The sequence below is a fragment of the Suncus etruscus genome, chromosome 14, assembly GCF_024139225.1.
Source record: "Suncus etruscus isolate mSunEtr1 chromosome 14, mSunEtr1.pri.cur, whole genome shotgun sequence".
Lineage (NCBI taxonomy): Eukaryota > Metazoa > Chordata > Mammalia > Eulipotyphla > Soricidae > Suncus > Suncus etruscus.
This window is the reverse complement of record NC_064861.1, coordinates 43,499,230-43,519,428: the sequence shown is the minus strand read 5'-3', so window position 1 is coordinate 43,519,428 and position 20,199 is coordinate 43,499,230. Positions and strand designations below refer to the sequence as shown.

The following is a 20,199-nucleotide window of genomic DNA, read 5'->3' as shown; positions in this document are numbered from 1 at the left end:
ACTTCTCATAGTGTGTGTATGTGAGAGAGATACAGGTGTCTGTGTGTATGCGATATTACAGATTCTCCTCACAGGTGTGTGTGTGTGTGTGAGAGAGAGAGAGAGATCACAAACTCTTCTCATAATGTTTATATGATACATATGAAATATAGTGTGTTAGTTACAAATTCTGCTTGTGTGTGTCTGTGATATTACCAGGTTCTTCTCACCATGATTCCTCTGCCTCATTTTTTTGGGATCTTCTACCAGTGGTCCTCAAACTATGGCCCACAGGCCACGTATTGTATTTGTATCTGTTTTGTTTCTTCATTGCAAAATAAGATATATGCAGTGTGCATAAGAATTTGTTCATAAGTTTTGTTTTTACTATAGTCAGACCTTCCCATGGTCTGAGGGACAGTGACCTGGCCCCCTGTTTAAAAAGTTTGAGGACCCCTGTATCTAGACGGTTTCATATAATGCCGTACCAGTGCCCTCAAGGGTTGCTGGAACTACAGGGGCAGCAGTAGCCTTGGGTGCTTTTGACTCACTGGAAGAAGGTAATGTTTCACATGGGCTCTGAGTGATTGTGTTTCTTCATGGAGCTTAGATAGAGCCAGTTTAGAACCTGTTGCCCACCAGGAAGAGCCCAGTTACCTGGAAGTGATTTTTGTGTCCTCCCCTTGGTATGGACATGGTGGAGGGACATGTGGGAGCCTGCCCAGACACTGCACTCTATGTTCCAAGGCTGCAGTCTGTTTTATGGACTGGCCCCTCAGGAGGATAAGACTGTATCATCACAGGCTGCCCCACTCCTAGCAGAGACCTTCCATGGAGCCCATGAGGGACTGCAGCTTTCTGTCTAGCCTCCTGGGGCCTCCCCAGCTCATTCCCACATCACTTGGGAGGTTTCTGAGAAGAGACAACATTGAACCATGTCCTAGAGTATGGGGAGGATATTTCAGTTGGAAGAAATATGCAGAGGCCTGGAGGGGACCTGTAGAGGGGGGAAGGCAAGCTGGGAGCTAAGGCAAGTGAGTCCTGGACTGCTGCTGAGGGTAAATCCAAGTGCTCAGCCAAAAAAGTCAGAAAGGCTCTGTTTTAGATGTGGGGCTGTGACAAAGAGATACTTTTTTTTTTTTTTTTTTTTTTTTGTGGTTTTTGGGTCACACCCGGCAGTGCTCAGGGGTTATTCCTGGCTCCAGGCTCAGAAATTGCTCCTGGCAGGCACGGGAGGACCATATATGGGACGCCGGGATTCGAACCGATGACCTCCTGCATGAGAGGCAAACGCCTTACCTCCATGCTATCTCTCCGGCCCCAGAGATACTTTTTTTAATAGGCTCACTCTAGCGGTGCCTTTCCTTGCAATGCTTGGCCCAATGGTGTCAGCCTAATCATGCAGTGCTCAGCCTGGTCTATAACAGGAAATGCTGGGGATCACAGAGGCTACCTCAGGCACTTGACTGAGGGCACATGGTATTTGGGATAGAGCTCAGGGCCTTCTTTTTACCGGGTATGTTTCTGCCTCTTGAATGTCCTCCTTGGTCTCCATTTGGGTTTTTTGAAGTAGCAGCTCCGCTTCTCCATGGCCACTGAGATGCACATCTACTCACTACTCCCATGGAAACTAGGGAGTACTGGGAACTACACTTTCCAGAATGGGTCAGGAGGGTCTTTGGAGCTCTACATGGTCTCCATTTATCTGCCCTCAGGTCTCCAGAGACAGCTTATGTTAGCTCCTGCTCAGGGTGTGGAAGCAAAATATAGGGCCACTAGGGGTCTCAAGTGCCTACGAAGGTGAGAAGTGCATCACTCATGAGAAGTGCATCAATTGGTATGCTTCTTTCATGGCCACATAGTTCTTTGGGAATATGAATAGATGGTGAATAGTTGGGAAAAATGCATGGGTGAAAGCATGAGTGGATGGATGCATGATTCCAGTGTGTGTGTGTGTGTGTGTGTGTGTGTGTGTGTGTGTGTGTATGTGTGTGGTGATGAGAGGGAAGGTGGGGCATGAGCAGTTGGGAAGGTGGGTGATGGGTGATGGGTGATGGATGGGTAGTGGGTTCATGTGTGTTTAGAAGGTGGGTGGGTTCATGTGTGTTTAAGGGAGGCTAGATGAATGGGTAGTGTGCGAGAAGAATGAATGGGCAGATGGTTAATTGTACAGTTGACTGTACAGAAGAATGCATGAGTGGAAGGGTATGTGAATAGATGGATAGTTGGGGGAAGATGGGAAGATGATGACTCGGTAGACGGATGGTGGGTGATAGAAGATGGTAAGTGAATGGAAGGGTAGGCCAAAGGTGGATCGGTGGAGAATGTGTGGAAGATGGGTTAGTGGATGATGGACAAGTGCATCTGATTGTGCTCCAAGCAGGGTAGTCTCCCCCCAGCTCCTTTCTGCCATGTTCCCTCACTTTGGAATTAAGGCACTTCCCTGGACATAATTGGTGAGATCTTTCTTGGAATGTAACTACCCCATTTTCCCCTGGGTAGAGTGCTGGAACTGGAGGCTGGTGAGAGGTGACTGGAAGAGACCTATTTGGGGATGGAGCTGCCTGGGACATATGGAGACAGGTCTGCCATGAACTCCTTTCTGATATTTTCCTGACCATCTAGTTTCTTCCTTTTTGTTTCCAAACAGAAAAAGACATACCAGTGCATCAAGTGCCAGATGACTTTTGAGAATGAAAGAGAGATCCAGATCCATGTTGCCAACCACATGATTGGTAAGAGCATCGCCCTGGCCTGTGCTGGCAGGGCCTGTCTCCACTCATCACTGACTTTAGGGCAAAGGGTGTCTGGGTGGCTGCTTCTGAGACATGTTGAATGGGAGCAAGGGTGACAAAGTAGCAGCAGCATCTCCATCAGAGTCTTGTCGTGGCTCCACTTACATTACAGTCAGACTTTTGACAGTCTCATGCATTTCCCAGCATAAATTTACCCCCATTTCTGAAACAAAGTGCTTTCCAGTTGTCAAGCACTCAGGGGCAATTATGCTTCAATTTTGTATGTCATGACATTGAATAGATTTAACTGCTCACATTTCCCCTCTAAACGTGGCGAATTCCTCAGGCACATTGTCAAAACAGAATGCTTACAAAGTTATTTCAGTACTTCCCCTATTCAGCTTCAAGTGATTTTGGACTTGAGAAAATTCAGCCTTTCTAGGAGAGCTTTCAAAGGCCCTGAGGGTTCCCATTTAGCCCAAGGCATGGAGGGAGGCCTGTGGCTGGGGAGCAGGGTGCCCCCTCCTTCCGAAGCACAGCTTTCTGCTATACACCTACCTGGGTGGTAGGCATTGGGTATTGAGGGTGCTTCTAGAACCCTGGTGCCCTGTGTCACTACCAAGACCCCTTCCCTCTTGTGGCCGCTCATGCAGCTGTGAGTTTCTGACCCTTACATTTCTCAGTTTCTCCTTGGACATCTTGCTATGGTCTGAATATCAGCCACACCAGCAGAGGGCTGCTTTGCAAATTTCTCCTTGCATGATTCAAAATTCAGTGACCAGCTCTTTGAGAGCTCAGGCTCACGCATCCCTTAGTAGTAACACCCCACATGAAGGGATCACCTTTCCCTAGCAGAGGGCTTTCTGTGTCTAGGAGTCACTGCCCTGCCCCCCCCCCCCCCCCCCCCCCCAGCTCTGGCAAGTTTGTCAGCAAGTTCCCACAAGTCTGGCACCTGTGCTCTCTCCTCCTGTTGCAGTTGGATCCCTTTCCTCCTGCCTAGGTAGACTCATTTCCCTTCCCATGCAGGCATCTGGCTGCCTTTCACTCAGGGATTGGTTCTGAGGGGCTTTCTTGTCTCTGCCTCATGGGGACTCTAGGCTGGGGGAGGTTCATATCAGTAAGTACTGACAGATTTTGAGGGCCTGGAGTGGGCTACTCACACCTGTGCTGCCAGCCTTTTCCCAGCTACTCAGTGCATTGGGGTGCTCAGAGACTTCCCAAAGACCCTGACTGTATTTGTGATATGTTTGCTTGGTGAAGAGGGTCAGGAGGTTGGTACTGGTGGATAGATGGCATCTTTTAAATCTGTTCTTGGGGATTCCTTCCCACCACCATTGTGCAGTAGGAATAGGGGAGGGGCTGCCTACCTTGCTTTTCTGGGTGTGCTGAAGAAGATGTGTGGGATGTTTGCCCTGGGTGCTGTGCTCACCTGCATGTATGTGCACACATGTATGTCTGTGTGCTCATATGCATGCGTGCACAAAACCTAGGGTTGCCTCATTGCACCATAGTAGCTTCAGAAGTGCTCTGGTCCTTCCTGAGCTGTGGTCCCATGAGGCCATGGTTGATTGAGGTGGGAATCAAGGGCTTGCACTTGACAGTTTTGGGTATGTTCAATGGACACAGTCTGGTTGGGCTGGTGCCTGCAGTGCCCAGAGCTGATCGGGGCCTAAAATGCATGGGAATGGGGGTTTCTCAGAACCTGATTTTGAGCCTGAGATTTGTATGCAGTCAGTCTCACCATGTAGTCCTTGGTTGCTTGGGGCCTGTGGGAGCCAGAAAATGCCCCTTTTGTGGAGACTGGACACCCTTGCCCCATATTGCACTCCATCCCTCCATTTACTTTCCTCTGGCTGGCTCTATCAGCTCAGCCTGCAAACAGCATAGACTTGCTGCCCGCTGCGAACTCCAGAGTGCCCTAAGAAGACACTTTGGTCTGTGGGTGCCAAGGGGATACCCATGCTAACCACTAGATGAGCTTCCTTCGGGGCAGCTCCTGGAGTTCCTTGAGTTCCCTTGGGCAACCATCGGCAGAGATGGGGTCTAGACCTTGAAACTAGGCCCACATTTGCCAAGGCCTATGTGGGGAGAGTGGCAAGATGGGGGTGCTCCCGGTGCAGGCCTTTGGGTCTTGGGCAGTTGTGAGCCAGATGGGTAGGGTGTGTGTGGAGGGGGTTTGGTGGGCCTGCAGTGTAGGGAGCTTGGAGGATGTGTGTTGTTACAATTGGGGAGCATCATCTGTGGGAGAGTGGGAGCTCTGACCTAGGGAAGGGCTGGTTTGGGGAGCCCGAGAATCCCCACCTGCCCCTCTTGCCAAGTGGGAAGCATCTGGTGGTATCATTGGGGAAGTGAGGCAGCCTAAAGAGATTGGCACTGAGCCACCGGGCCAGGCTCTGATCTGGGCACCCTTGGCTATGCCCTACCTTGGCTTCTCTGCACAGCCAGGTCACACATAGCCCTCAGTGGGGAGATCCTAGTTCTTTGTCTCCTCCTGTTTGTTTTTGGGGAGTGGATAAGACATGCTTCACTCCTTGGTGTCCCCTGCATGGATCATGTGCCACTTGATGGTTTGGGGACTGAGTGTGGCACAGAGTGCTGAGGGAGACTCCGGGCTGCAGTCTTGTGGGACTGAGGACAGCCCTGGCCCTGGGCTCTGTGATAGGGTTGGGAGGATGGGGTGGAGTCATGCCCCTGTGGGCACCTTCCCCTCCTAAATGGTCTGAGTTCAGAGGGCCTGCAGGAGCTTGTAGGGTTTAAAGCACCCCTTTGTGGCACTAGGGGGATGTGGTGCTTGGGGCACAGCGTGACTTAGGCAGGCCTCCCCAGAAGGAGAGGTATGGTAAGCCCCCCAGGAGATGCTAAACTGGCTTTTTTGGAGTGGATTCTGGGAATTATGGTACCTTGTGTCCCAATGCACTGTGTGCTGAGGGCTGGGACTGAAATTTTTTTGGGGGTATCAAACCCTTTAGTACTTAGGGGTTACTCTTGTCTGCACTCAAGAATCACTTCTGGGGGCCGGAGAGATAGCAGGGAGGTAGGGCATTTGCCTTTCATGCAGAAGGTCGGTGGTTTGAATCCCAGCATCCCATATGGTCCCCCGAGCCTGCCAGGAGCGATTTCTGAGCATAGAGCCAGGAGGAACCCCTGAGCGATGCTGGGTGTGACCCCAAAAAACAAAACAAAACAAAAAATTAAGAATCACTTTTGGTGGTGGCCTGAGAACCATATGGGATACCGGAGATCAAACCTAGGTGGGCTACTATAAGGCAGCTATATGAATAATTACTCTGCCCCCCAACCAGAAGTGAATTGGGTTGGGGTGGGGTAGAAGGGCAGGGGCTGTGAGACTTCAGCAGTGCTCTCCTCAGCTGTCCTGCCCACAGAGCCCCTTGTTTGCACCCAAAGCTCCTCACAGTGGCCTCCTGCTGGGTCCCCTCCTTCTCTTTATTGTTCCCCACCTTAGCAGAGCCTCTCCAGAAGTGACTCTGCGGGAAGCTACTGCTGTGGACTTCCTGGGGATCCAGGTCCATCTGGGCTGGGGAAGGGTGTGTCCTCACTGGGATGGAGGGTGAGGAGTGGGGAGTTGGGGGGGATAGGACACGTATACATACCAGCCCAGCTCCTGGTGCTTTGGCTCAGATCCCAAGGAAGCCCCTGGCAGCCAGGAAGCACCTTCAATATTGCTGCTGCTTTCCTGATGTGTGACAGGACAAGGGCTTGGAAACTGTCCCAAGGGAGGGAATCGGCCCCTGGGCCCCTGAATGTCCTTTCTGGGCTTTCTGGGATCCCATCCTGGGGTCTAGTGCTGGACAGGAACAGTCCTGGGAAACTTGTCAGAAACTCAAGATGTCCTTGGAGTAACAGGCTGTGGGCTCTGGGGCAGGCAGCCAGACTGTCCTCTGCCTTGTCTGGACCCATCACACTGGAGACTACGTGTTTGCTTCCATAACAGTCAACTCCTTCCTGGCGTCTCTGGTGGAGCGATGGCAGTGTTAAGGAGACCTGCCTCCCTCCTCTACTCCTGCATTCCACACACCTCTGCCCTTGTCCCCATGGTAAGTGGGGGCTGCAGCTATTCCCCAGCATGAATGGGGGAGGCAGGCTGGGTGGAGGGACCAGGAGATGCTGATGTGGGCTATGTGGGGGAGACTGGTAGGACTTGGCCATCAAGTGGCTGTGGACAGGGAGAAGTTAAGACCAAATATGAGGTCAGGTTTAGGTGACAGGTAGAAGGGTTGTGAAGAGTTGGTCAACATCATAGTGACAGTAACATTGATTGAGGCTTTGTCCAACTAGATCTGTCAGTATTTGCTCTGCTCCTACTCCGGGTCCCACCTCTCATGCAGGGATTTTCTCCCTTTGGGAGAAATTGAGGTGATTTGTCTAACCTATTGCACAGGTTTTACACTTTTTACACTTTTTTCTTTGCTGTAGAAAACCCTTCCTATTTCACTTCCATATTGTCATATTTTGAATAGGAGTCTCCTCCTTCAGGAAGCTTTCCTGGCATTCCTGTCCTTTGAGCTTCCATTTACATAAAGTCTGTGGGTGATTTGGCACAAATGCTCATGGGTCAGTGTTAGGTCTGCTTGGCAGTTATCATGTGGCAGGGGACAGGGGACAGTGCTGAGCTCACCAGAGTCTGTGCAGGTTCCAGACCCCAGGGGGAACCAGAGGGCTGGAGGTGGGGTCATGGATGTTGAGAGGGCACAGGGCTCAGGACCATGGCTGGGAGCTGTGGCACTCTGCTGGGCCGAGCTCAAGCAGGCTCTGTAGAGTCAGTTGGAGGAAGGGGAGAGAGTAGGGATGCAGGCTTGGCGCCTGGGCTCTGGGCTCCTAGGGGAGGGCTTGAAGCCGGAAGCCATGAGGGAAACTCTTGCATTTTTAAAAGGAAACCTTAGAAGTAGGTTTCTTGGCTGAGGGTAGGCAGAGTTTCAGCCAGGAGGATGGAGGGGGCAGATAGAGAGGAGAGGATGGAGGGGACGCTGGTGGGAAAATGGAGAAAATGATGGGGGAGGATGGAGGAGACAATGGGAGAATGGAAGGGGAGCCTTCAAGGGGAGGATGGAAGGGACGGTGGAGAGGATCTAGCCATATAGCTACTCCTGGCCTGTCTTCTTGTTCCCCACAGACTGGACTCAGCAGTGAGTTGTGGAATTTTTATTCAGTGCACTTTATGGTCACTTGCAGTTTGGGAGGGCAGATACAGGAGTGATTTTCGTTGTGTCTCTTTTTCATTGTATTTGCCTCTGCCCAGGCCTCACAGGAGGCCTCATGGGAGTGGTGTCCTCCTGCTCTGATCTAAATTCTCTGGAGATGCCAGCACCTCTCCCCAGCCTGCAGATCCTGTTTGGAGCCTTCCTGGTGCTCTCTGGGGCCTGATGAGGAAGTGAGGGGTCTGCCCTTTTCTCTGCAGATCCTCCCAAAGGTACTAAGGTTCTCTCAGTGGCCTTATCAGGACCCTGTTTGAGGTTGTTGCCTAGGGAAGCAGACATGGTGGAGGAAATTGCCAAATTTGGATTGCCAAAGACACATGGTATGGGACCCCAAGTTGAAAGAGCACTTGTGGGAGCTAGTGATGAAGTCTGCCCAGGCTTTATTTAGCGGCTGCAATAAATGGGACACTCGGGCTGTCCAGATGCCAGATGCTTCAGGATTCATGGAATCTTCCAGCCCCTGCTCCAACCACTTCCCAGTGTGATTCCAGCTGCTTCTCTGCTGCAGGCCTTCCCATAGAAGCACCCAGGTCAGTTCTTCCAGGGACACTGGCCTAGGAGAGTTTGCAGGCCTGGTTCCAACTGGTCTTGCCACCCTTCAGCTGCTCTCCTCTCTGTCACCTCCCCTGTGGCTTCCAACCTGCAGCTCCCTGTGCTCTTCCTGGCAGGGGAGCCAGTGTTGTTCCTCCAGCTCAGCACTTGCTGAGGGGTCCATAGATGCCCAGAGATTGGGCAGCCAGAGAAGGTCATCTAGCTCTGCATTCCAGCAGGGCGGGGCTCCTTGTCACACTGATCAGCTCTCTTAAAATTGGAAGTATTTCTACCAAGAGGGGGCAGTACAGACCATGGAGGGTTCAGACCTCCTCCCTGTTCTGAGGGATTGGCTAATAAGAGTTATTTGTAGTGTCCAGCACATAGGAGCGGCCAGTAAATTGTAGCTATTAGCAGACAAAGTTTATTGTCTTTATTTTCATATTTTTGGTTGGGTTGCCACATCCAGCTGTGCTCAGGGCTTACTCCTGGCTCTGTGCTCAGAGATCACTGCTGGTGGTACTCATGGGATCATATGGAATGTGGGGGATTGAATCCAGCTCTGTTGCATGTAAGACAAGCACCTTACTGGCTGTACCCCAGCCCCAGTATTAATATTATTGGCTCCTGTGACTATTGAAAGCTAATTTTGACTGCTAAAGGAGGCTTTGTTTACAAAGGACCAACTGAGCCAGTGGATATGCTAAGTCTGGTTCTATACTGAACCTTAGAGATAGGCCCTGGAAGGAATAGTGCCCAGAGTGCTCCCATCCCTCCTTCATTTTTCATCCTTATTTTCCTTCTTGGATCCCTTACATCCCTTGCATGGAGTGAATATAGTGTCCCAGTAGGTCTGAGGCCGTGTTGTCCTGGAGCCACTGGAAGCAGACAGGTGTCACCAAGGAGGCCAATAAGAAATCTCAGGCCTGGCGCAATAATACAGCTGGTAGGGCACTTGCTTTGGACACAGCCAACCCAGTTTAATCCTTGACATCCCATATGGTCTTCCAAGGCCACCAGGAGTGATTTCTAAGTGTAGAGCAGTAATAACTCCTGAGCACTGCGTGGTATAGCCCCCAAATAAAAACAACAATAACGAAACCTCTTATAATTGAAGAGATTAAGGGAGGGGTCCCTGGGAGGTGGGAGCTCCATAGATGTTGGTGGTTGGTATAACTGAGCTGTGAGATGACATCCAGGTCAGTGTGGCATGAGTATGCACACTGGCATACTGCTCTGTGCTCTAAGGCAGCAGACTATGAGCAAGGAGCTGTGAGTGCTGGGTCAGCAGGTGCTGTGTTGGACTGACCAACCCTCAGAGCACAGGCTTCTATTCTGACTTTGCTCTGGAGTCTGTATTGGTCTCGACAACACTCTGGTGCCCCTCTCTGCAGGCCTGGGGTTTCTTTTTTTCCCTTCCCCAATGCCTGGTTCTTCTTCCCAGATTTAGCAAAAGCCTCTCAGAATGACTTGTTAGTTTGTTTGTTTTTGGGCTTCACCCAGTGATACTCAGGGTTTACTCCTGGCTATGTGCTTATAAATTGCTCCTGGCTCTGGGGACCATAATGGATGCAGAGATTGAACTCAGGTCCATCCAGGGTCAGTCCCATGCAAGGCAAATGCCCTACAACTGTGCTGTCGCTCCGGACCCAACTTGTTAGGCTTGAATTGCACATGAACAACTTATTTCCAGTCTTGTGCAGAATACTAAATTCATTTTTTGTTTATCCTCTTTTGTGGGGCTAAGAGATACTACAGAGTAAGGCTCTTGCCTAATGGCCCCAACCCTAGTTTGAAGCCTTGTACCATAAGGTCACCTGAGCACTACCAGGAGTGACTCCTGAGCACAGAGCCAGGTGTGACTTCTAGGTGTGGCCCAAGAACAAAACTAACAAATAGTCTGTGATACACAAAATATAAACTCACGGATCATTCCTGACAGGGCTCCAGGTACTATTTGTGGTGTCAGGAATCAAACTTAGGACAGCTACATGCAAGACAAGAGCATTCTTGCTGTACTATCACTTCAGCTCCAAATGGATCTACTTTTAATTTGTGGGGAATCTCCATGCTGTTTTCTGTGACAGCTGTACCCATTCCTGCTGCCAGCCTCAGGGACCAGGGGTTGTACTTGTATGTATGTTTCATGTACATATTGAGAGTTTGTCTCTCTTCGTGGGGGGGAACCGTCTACTCCGATCTTCTTCCTGTTTTACTTACTCATTTATTCCCCACCCATCCCATTAATGTTGCGTGTGATGGGTGTGTGGGTGCAGATACTTGCTTGCTCACAGTATGGTACCTACATTCTTATAGCAGTTCTTTCTGGGGTTTATACTCCTTGAGTTGGTGTTTGGCACTTGTGTTTGCTGGGGTCACACTTTTGTGTGTGTGTGTGTGTGTGTGTGTGTGTGTGTGTGTGTGTGTGTGGTTTTTGGGTCACACCCGGCAGTGCTCAGGGGTTATTCCTGGCTCTAGGCTCAGAAATTGCTCCTGGCAGGCATGAGGGACCATATGGGATGCCGGGATTCGAACCGATGACCTCCTGTATGAAAGGCAAACACCTTACCTCCATGCTATCTCTCCGGCCCCTGGGTCACACTTCTTAATTGTGATGCTCACACGTGCTCACCTGGGGAGTTGCACCTCTTTTTACCTGTGGTGCTTGCTGGGGGTCATTCCTGTTAGTTGTGTTCACACATGGCTGTGGTTCAGTGCTGGGAATCACTATCAGCAGAGCTGATAGGTCCAGACAGCAGAGTCAGGCCATACTGGGCACCCATGGTTGGGTGGACACCTATGGGGAGGCAGAGCTGTAGCCTCCTGTTTGCAAGGCTGGTACTGCTGCTTTAGTCCTTGAATTGTCTCCTGGTACCCACCCAGCTCTGCCCATTTTTACATCTTATAAATTTCTTGCTACTATCATATGAGTTCTTTATATATTTTGTGTATTAATTCTTATCAGCTATGATAAGTAATCATTCCCCATTTAGCTGATCATTTATTGTCTGTGCAGAAGTATTTCAGTTACCCATCTGTTGTATTTGCTTTTGTTGCTTTTGTTTTTGGAGTCAGTCCAATAATGTTTGGCTATTCATGTCAAGGAGCTTATCCTTGTGTTTTTTCCTAGAATTTTAATGGTTACTGGACTTATTCAAGTCTTTATTATGGGCTAATTTTGGTATGGTATAAGATACACTTTTATTCTTTGCACATGGCTTTACTAATACCTTTACCAATATCAATTTCACCTTTACCAATACCACTATTAAAAAGTCTATTCTTGGGCCTGGAGAGATAGCACAGCGGTGTTTGCCTTGCAAGCAGCCGATCCAGGACCAAAGGTGGTTGGTTCGAATCCCAGTGTCCCATATGGTCCCCCGTGCCTGCCAGGAGCTATTTCTGAGCAGACAGCCAGGAGTAACCCCTGAGCATCACCGGGTGTGGCCCCCCCCCAAAAAAAAAGTCTATTCTTTCCCCCATTGTATGTTCTTGGCTTCCTTGTAAAAGAAATTTAATAATATATGTATGGGTTTATTTCTGGGCTTGTTATTCTTGTTTCACTGAGCTAGGTAACCATACTGTTTTGTTAAATGGGGTACTATCACTTAGTTGAAAGCAGGGGATTTAATGCCTTTAACTTTGTTCTTTCTTAGGATTACTTGGCTATTTGGGATCTTTGTGGTCCTGATTCCTTTAGGATTGTTTGTTTTTGTGAAAAGTGCAAATAAAATTTGTATAAGGTTTACATTGAATCTTTAGATTGGTTTAGGTGCTAGATATGTTTTAATAATATTGATTCTTCCAATCTGAACATGGAATATATTTTCACTTATTTGTAACCTTTTCATTATATTATCTTGATGCCTTAATAGTTTATAGTCTACAGGTCTTTTACTGCCTTTGTTTAATTTATTAGGTATGTTGTTGTTTTGATTCCATTGTAAATGGCATCGTTTTCTTAATTTCCCTTTCTGATTGCTATTAACATATGGAACTACAACAGAATTTTGAATTGACGTGTGTTCTGTTACTTTATATTTAGTAAAATTTTAAGATTCAGAAATGTAAAAATTCATTGTAAGTTAATTCCGACAGCTTGGTGGACAGTTTAGCTCATGTCACCCGCAGATAGGGATGTTCAACTTGTTTATTTTGAGTTGATTGGTGGAAAGAAGGTTTGTGGATTACTCAGATGCTGTCCTTTGCTCAGACTTTCCCACACTAATAGTTTGCATATAAAAGAGTACAGAGTTATAGTCAGGTAGTGGTCATAGATGCACATAAGCTAAAACCTTCTAGTCACTGCAAGAATCCTTCATGCTGCCATTTATAGTCATCACCATCTTGTTCTGAGCTCCTTCCCTAAACCTAGGAAATTAGTCACCTCTCTCTATTTTTCTTTATAAATTACTTTATTTAAAGGCCAGGAATTACATAGTTGCCCATAATATATTTGTTTCTTTTATTTTTTTTTATTATTATTTTTTTAATGGTTTTTGGTTTTTGGTTTTTGGGTCACACCCAGCAGTGCTCAGGGGTTTTTCCTGGCTCCGTGCTCAGAAATCGCTCCTGGCAGGCACGGGGGACCATGTGGGACTCCGGGATTTGAACCAATGACCTTCTGCATGAAAGGTAAACTCCTTACCTCCATGCTATCTCTCCGGCCCGTTTTTTGGTTTTGTTTTGTTTTGTTTTTGGCCACATCTGCTTGATGCTCAGGGGTTACTCCTGGCTAAGCGCTCCGAAATTGCCCCTGGCTTGGGGGGACCATATGGGACACTGGGGGATCGAACCACAGTCCTTCCTTGGCTAGCGCTTGCAAGGCAGACACCTTACCTCCAGTGCCACCTCTCCAGCCCCTATATTTGTTTCAAGACCAATCCCACCACCAATGTAAAATTCTTTCCTCTATTGCCTCCAGATTCTCACCCATTCCCAAGCCTATCCCCTTGGCACACACAAAACAAGGTATTTTATATTGCTTATTGGAAATGAAATTATAAGAAACATTTTGGAAATTAATGTATCTCACAATGAGGCCATTAAGTCATTGTCAGAAGGTGTGTTAAGTGATTTGTTGCTAGTTGATTTTCGGTTCCTTATTTTGTTTCTGAACATTATGTGGCTTTGAATCCATGCTGATGTCTAAATTGGTATTCTTCTACTTGGATGACAGTATTGAAAATATTTGGAGTTGTCTTGAGGCTACATATGCAGCCCTGTGGTCCAGGAATTCCAAGCTCTGTGGCTGATACTGAGTGAGGCTTTTCTGGGGCCTGGTTTCAGTTTCCAGAAAATATGAAAAGATGTAGGAGTAGAAGGGTACCCACACTCACTCCAAAAAAGTCCAGTGATGTTAGTTCAGATACCAGGAAATCTAGAGTTTTGGTCAGTTTTGCTGTCTCTGCAGAGATCAGTGAAGCAGGGCCATTGACAAAGTGGTGCTTATGGGTGATGAGTGCATCTGGCATGGTTTTGGCAGGGTATGCAGGGACTTGGCTTGTCCTCTCCTCCTGAGATTTTTGTCTCTTCTCTATTTTTATGATCAGGCCACTTTAAGAATGTGATGTAAGTAGAGTTATACAGAAATATCCATTACCTGGCTGAAATGCCCAGTGCAAAGGCAATTGGGTCTTTGGTACTTTCGTGCTGGACTTTGTGGGACACAGCAGAGCTGTGTTCTAAAGGGCTTTGCTCTCACACATTCCTACAAGCACTGCTTGAGAGGTCAGCTTTCTCCACCACCTTGCCAGTGTTGAGTTTGTCACAGTCTTCAATTAGGCAATTTGATAGGTAGGTGCTGATGCAGCATGACAGTATATTTTGCATTTTCTTTATGGTTAATGATGTTAAACTTCAGTTTATTTGCTTTCTCTTTATTTTCTTTGACGAAATGTCTTTTAATAGCTTTTGCTCATTTTATAATTTGATTACTTGCAAATGAATTTTAGAATTCTTTATATTCTCTACATTCTGCTTTTTTTTCTCATTTAAGTAGCTTGCAATACTTTTTTGTCTGTATCTATTCTTTTCATTTTCTTAATATGTTCTGATTTTTTTTTAGTTATTAAAATGTTTTTGGGTTTTTAAACTACACCCTGAGGTGCTCAGAGGTTATTCCTGGCTCTGCACTCAGGAATTACCCCTAACAGTATTTGGGGGGACTGTCTGGGATGCCAGAGGTTGAACCTGGGTCAGCCGTGGGTAAGGCAAACGCTCTACTTGATGTATGATTGTTCTGGCCACTCCAGTTTTTCTTTTTATATCTCATGACTTTAGTGTCAGGTTTAAGAACGTACCTATCTCTACATTTTCTCCCATGCTGTTTCTTTTGTAAATTGACTCCTTTATTGCCATTATAATGTCCTTCTTTACCTTTAAAGTCACTTGCCTTTTCTCCAATATAGAGATAGCCTCTCTGCTTCCTGTTGATCAGCCATTGCAAGATGTATTCAATTCCATCCTTTTACTTTGTTCGTATTGCTAAATGTTAATTGTGCTTCTTGTAGAAAGCATTTCATTCTCCACCCCCACCCGAATTTGCCAATCACTGCCTTTTACTTTGTATATTGAGACCATTTCTATTTAATGTAATATATTATATGTAATATATTAACATTGAGAATTGAGACCATTTCTATTTAATGTAATATATTATATTATATGTAATATTATATGTAATATATTAACATTTAAGCCTACAGTTTTATAGATTGTGTTTTTTCTTGATCTTCTTTTTTTCCCCCCCCTGGTTTATGGGCCATACCCGGAGGCCATCGGGGGTTATTTCTGGCTCTGTGCTCCCAAATCGCTCCTGGCAGGCACAAGGGACCATATGGGATGCTGGGATTTGAACCAACATCCTTCCTGGATCAGCTGCATGCAAGGTAAATGCCCTACCACTGTGCTCTCTCTCCGGCCCCTGATTCTCTTTATTTTACCTGCCTTCCTGTGGTTACTTGACCATTTCAAATATTTTTTTTCTTATCTGTAGTGTTTCTTTTTTTTGGGCGGGAGCATACCCAGCAGTGCTTAGGGGTTACTCCTGGCTCTATGCTCAGAAATCGCTCCTGGTAGGCTCAGGAGATGATCATATGGGATGCCGGGGATTGAACTTGGGGCCGTCCTGGGTTGGCCACATGCAAGGCAAATGCCCTACCTCTGTGCTATCACTCCAGCCCTGGGATGTTTCTTTTTCAAAGATTACACTTAGATGCATATTACATTATGTGGACACAACTTATCAAAGTCTGCTGTCAGCATTTTGCCAATTCCAGTGAAGCACAGAGACTACCTTTTCATGTCTATTTTCTGCCACCTTTATAATCTAATTGCTGTAGATATTTATTCTGCTTATGCTCAGAGCAAGCATATCAGTTGCTTTTATATTTTTGCTTCATCATTGAACACAACTTAAGATATTCAAAGCTTAGAGAAAACTTTGTAGTTTTGCTTACGACTTTCTTCATTTCTAAATTTCTTATATTCTTTCCCTTATCATATCTCTTCTGTTTAGAGAATACCTTTTACGGGCCGAAGCGATAGCACAGCAGTAGGGCATTTGCCTTGCACATGGTATATGGTCTTCTGAGCCAGGAGTGATTTCTGAGTGCATAGCCAAGAATAACCCCTGAGTGTCACAGGATGTGACCCAAACACCCACCCCCCCAAAAAAAAAAAAAAAGAAAGAAAAAGTAAAAAAGTAAAAATGAACACCTTCTAGCTGTCCAAGGCTTTGTCTTCTTTTATCTTTTTTATTTTTTTTGCTTGTTTTTGTTTTTTTTTTTGGGCCACACCCGGCAGTATCACTCAATTTACTCCTGAGTTTACTTAGAAATTACTCCTGGCAGGCGCAGGGGGTGAGCCTGGCATCTTATGGGATGCCAGAGATCGGGGTTGGCTGCGGCAAATACCCTACCTGCTGGCTATAACTCCGGTCCTAGATTCTCTTAGATTTCCTTCATCTGATTATGCCTTGATTTTTCTCTTCATTTCCTCATGAGTATTTTTGTTCGACTTGGATTCTGAGTTGACAGCTCTTTCTTTTAGAGCCTAAAAAAATGCTGTTTTAATATTCTTCTGTCTCTGTGGTCTCTGATGAGAAACCCAGGGTCATTTGAATAATTTTTCCTCTGTGGTAATGTGTTATTTCCCCCCCTTGCTCCCAGCTCTCCTATCCCATCCTTTTTTCTCTTGTTCATGTTGAAATTTTACTGTTCTTTGAATCCAGTGCTTCCTTCCTTCCTTGCTTCCTTCCTTCCTTGCTTCCTTCTTTCCTTGCTTCCTTGCTTCCTTCTTTCCTTGCTTCCTTGCTTCCTTGCTTCCTTCCTTCCTTCCTTCCTTGCTTCCTTCCTTGCTTCCTTCCTTCCTTCCTTCCTTCCTTCCTTCCTTCCTTCCTTCCTTCCTTCCTTCCTTCCTTCCTTCCTTCCTTCCTTCCTTCCTTCCTTCCTTCCTTCCTTCCTTCCTTCCTTCCTTTTCCCCTCCATTCTATTCTTCTTTCCTTTCTCTCTCAGTCTTCTTTCTTTCCTTCCTTTTCTCAGGGGCCACTCATGGTGGTACTTAGGGGACCATGTCCTGTGTCAAGATTTAGACTGTTGTCACAGCCACATTCAAGGCAAATGGCTTCACCTCCTTACTGTTTCTCCATCTTCTTTTCTTTTTTACTGTTGAGCTCATCCTTGATTTGGGTGGGACTTCTTTTCAGTAGATGTTTGTAATAGTTGAAGTGTTTTACATGGTCTCCTTGACCAGTGATTCTGGTCATTGTCACCCCAGCATGGATGTTATTGAGGATTTTCTTCCCATTGGGTTGGAGTGCTTCCAGGTTTCTTGGTGGGGTAGGGTTTGGTTGACATGGTGTCTGTCTCCTTGATCATGACCCTCTACATCCTCCACGGCACTGCTCCCATTAGTAGTTAATGGAGTACCTTAGTAGCAAGTATCTTTTTTCTGCTCTCACATGACCTTCTCTCACACGAGGGTGGGGAGGGCCCCTTTCTTCTGTAGTGTAGAGTGGAGGCTCAGGCTCCCCAATGTTCTTTGGAGGCTACTGGTGGGGGGTGTGTGTCTATCTTCTTACAGCCTCCAGTGCTCAAAGTCTGGGCAAGAAACCAACCTTTTCTGGAATCAGGCTGGAGCAGCTACTACTATGGAAAAGCTTTTTGCCTTCCCAAGCCCATTCCTGGGATCTTTGGCTAAGAGAGAGCCAGTTTTTTCAGGGCCAGGGTCTGGATTTTTTAGGAATGCCGTGGGCATTTCCTGCCTGCCAATTCTTTCAGCTCCAATCTGAGACTTAGAAGGCAAAGGGGAAAATAGTTCCTAACCAATTTTTCTTGGGCTTCAAGATCCCTGACTGTGTCACTATTTTCTGTCTTTTAGAATCGATGCTGCTTTCTTTCTTTTTTCTTTTCTTTGCTTTTGTTTTGGGCCACATCCAGTGATGCTCAGTTTACTTCTAGTAGTGCTCTGGGACCTATATGCAGTATTGGGGATTAAACCTGGGTTAACTGTGAGCAAGGCAAGTGTCTTACCCACTGTACTATTTCTCCAGCCTCTGTGTTTCTTTCTTATTTTCCAGAGGTTTGGGCTGTACTTAGTTGAGGAAGAAGGGAAGTTATGTCTGGGGTGCATCTCAAATCTGGACAGATGCCCAGATCGGGCATGTTTGGGAAACATTGCTTTCTTAGCCTTTGTTTGGGTACTGGGCTGAGGGTGGGAGTTTCCTAAGCAGTGCTAAGGAGGCACAGGGGTCACTCCTGGTGGTATCTGGCCTCCTAGGCCAGATGGCTCACTGAGGAGGAGAACACAGGACTGTTACACACTATGCTATGTTGTTAAGTCCACGAGTGGGGACTGGCAGCTAAGATGGGTTTGTTGTTCAGAACCAGGCCTGGATGCCTAAGGACTACCCCAACCCTCTCTCCTCATTACAAGAAACAGATCTCTTCCCTTCTTTTTGTTGGTGTGTGTGTGTGTGTGTGTGTGTGTGTGTGTGTGTGTGTGTGTGTGTGTGTGTGTGATTAAGAAGGCAGTGATGCTTGGGACTTATTCCTGGCAGTACTCAGGGAACCATATGTGGTGCCAGAATCAAACCAGGCTTGGTTCATGCAAGGCAAGACCTTTACCTTTACAGGCTATCCCTGTGACCCAGGCTTTTTTCCTTCCCAGGGATCTTTTCATTCTTGGTTGCACTTCCAACAGACTTGATGAAGTATCCAAGTGTGTGCCATTCATTCCTGGCAACTCAGTGAGACATACTGAGGAGGAACATGGAGCATGGCTGAGTTTGGGGTGCAGGGATGTATGGTGATTGGCCTTGGAGCTATAGGGTAGGAGGAGGCTCTTCAGCCAGAATTGGGGAAGGTCACACGAGTGTTTTCCTCTTTCAAGGAGCCAGATTTTGCACAGACACCTCCTTCCTACCCAGCTGAGGTCTTGGGAAGCTGCAGAAGACGTGTAGCCTTGGATGGCTGTTGGGAAGTAGTGCTGTTTCTGGGATAGAGAGGCATATAAAAACATGACAGATTGTTTTCAAAGCTTCACATGCAAATTGTCAACACAAACATATTTCTGGACTAACAGTTGAATGTGTGAATTAATTATGGCCCTGTTAGAAGTCTAGTACTTCTCCTGTTCATTGGCTGCTGGTCCTGCTACCCATCCTTTTACACTGGGAGGAGCATTCTGGGCTGCCTCATGAGAGAGGGGCTGGTCAGTGACAATACCTGACTCAGTATTCTTGTGGGGTTTGGTCATTTCACATTTAAATTGTGATTAGGGTTGGATCTATGAGAGACAGTCAACACACTCTGTAAAGAACCTGAAGCTCTGGAAAAAAATGATTCATTCTACTGTAGATCTTATGGATCTTGTAGATCTTGTGGTTGAAGTCTCCTGGATACTTGGGCTCAGCTTATCTTCCTGTATTCATGCTTCTGAATTCAGTGGCCTGTTGACACAGTGGGCTGCAGGGGTCACAGAAGGTCCTGGCCACATGTATGGAGGCTGCAGAGACATGACACTGAGTGAGATTTCCAGAAAAATTTCAAAAAAGAGAAAAAGCGGGCCCGGAGAGATAGCACAGCGGTGTTTGCCTTGCAAGCAGCCCATCCAGGACCAAAGGTAGTTGGTTCGAATCCCGGTGTCCCATATGGTCCCCCGTGCCTGCCAGGAGCTATTTCTGAGCAGACAGCCAGGAGTAACTCCTGAGCACAGCCGGGTGTGACCCAAAAACCAAAAAAAAAAAAAAAAAAAAAAAAAAAAAGAGAAAAAGCTCTTCAGACACCTCCCTACCCACCCAATACGTGCGTCACTCACTCCCTCTGCCCTCATCACCATGAAGGGCTCTGCCTAGTTTCTCATGTGCATTTGCAGAAAAAGCTCCAAAGGTTCAGCCTCAAGCCTCACACTGAAGAACACTTTGGATCAGAACCAGATTCCTGCTCTGTCTCCTCCTGGGAAGCATCACCATTCCCCGAAGAACCAACTGCCCAGGCCCGTCATGCTCCATGGTCTTTGCAGTCTTCTGTGCTTCCCAGGCCATCTTGTCTTGGGACAGACACAGGGGCAGCATTTCTCACTGAAACCAGGGAGTGGGAGAACTGCAGGGAGACCATATTTCTGGGTTTGGGGTCCTGTGCTAGGCATGTGGTAGAGGCCAATGTTAGCGAGGTCATGCTGTGCCCCTTGCTCTGTGTTCACATACTGACTGACGTGGCTCCTAGCCAGAAGACACT

The 20,199-nt window shown here is 47.1% G+C and overlaps 1 protein-coding gene across 3 annotated transcripts in view; it reads left to right on the top strand.

Moving 5' to 3' along the window:
- ZNF423 (zinc finger protein 423) overlaps positions 1-20,199 on the top strand; it is a 331,572-nt gene that overhangs the window by 208,099 nt on the left and 103,274 nt on the right. For all 3 annotated transcript variants that reach the window (XM_049786054.1, XM_049786056.1, XM_049786055.1), the window contains one exon: positions 2,630-2,714. In XM_049786054.1, the coding sequence (XP_049642011.1) occupies positions 2,630-2,714 (85 nt within the window). The remainder of the gene's footprint in view (positions 1-2,629; positions 2,715-20,199) is intronic.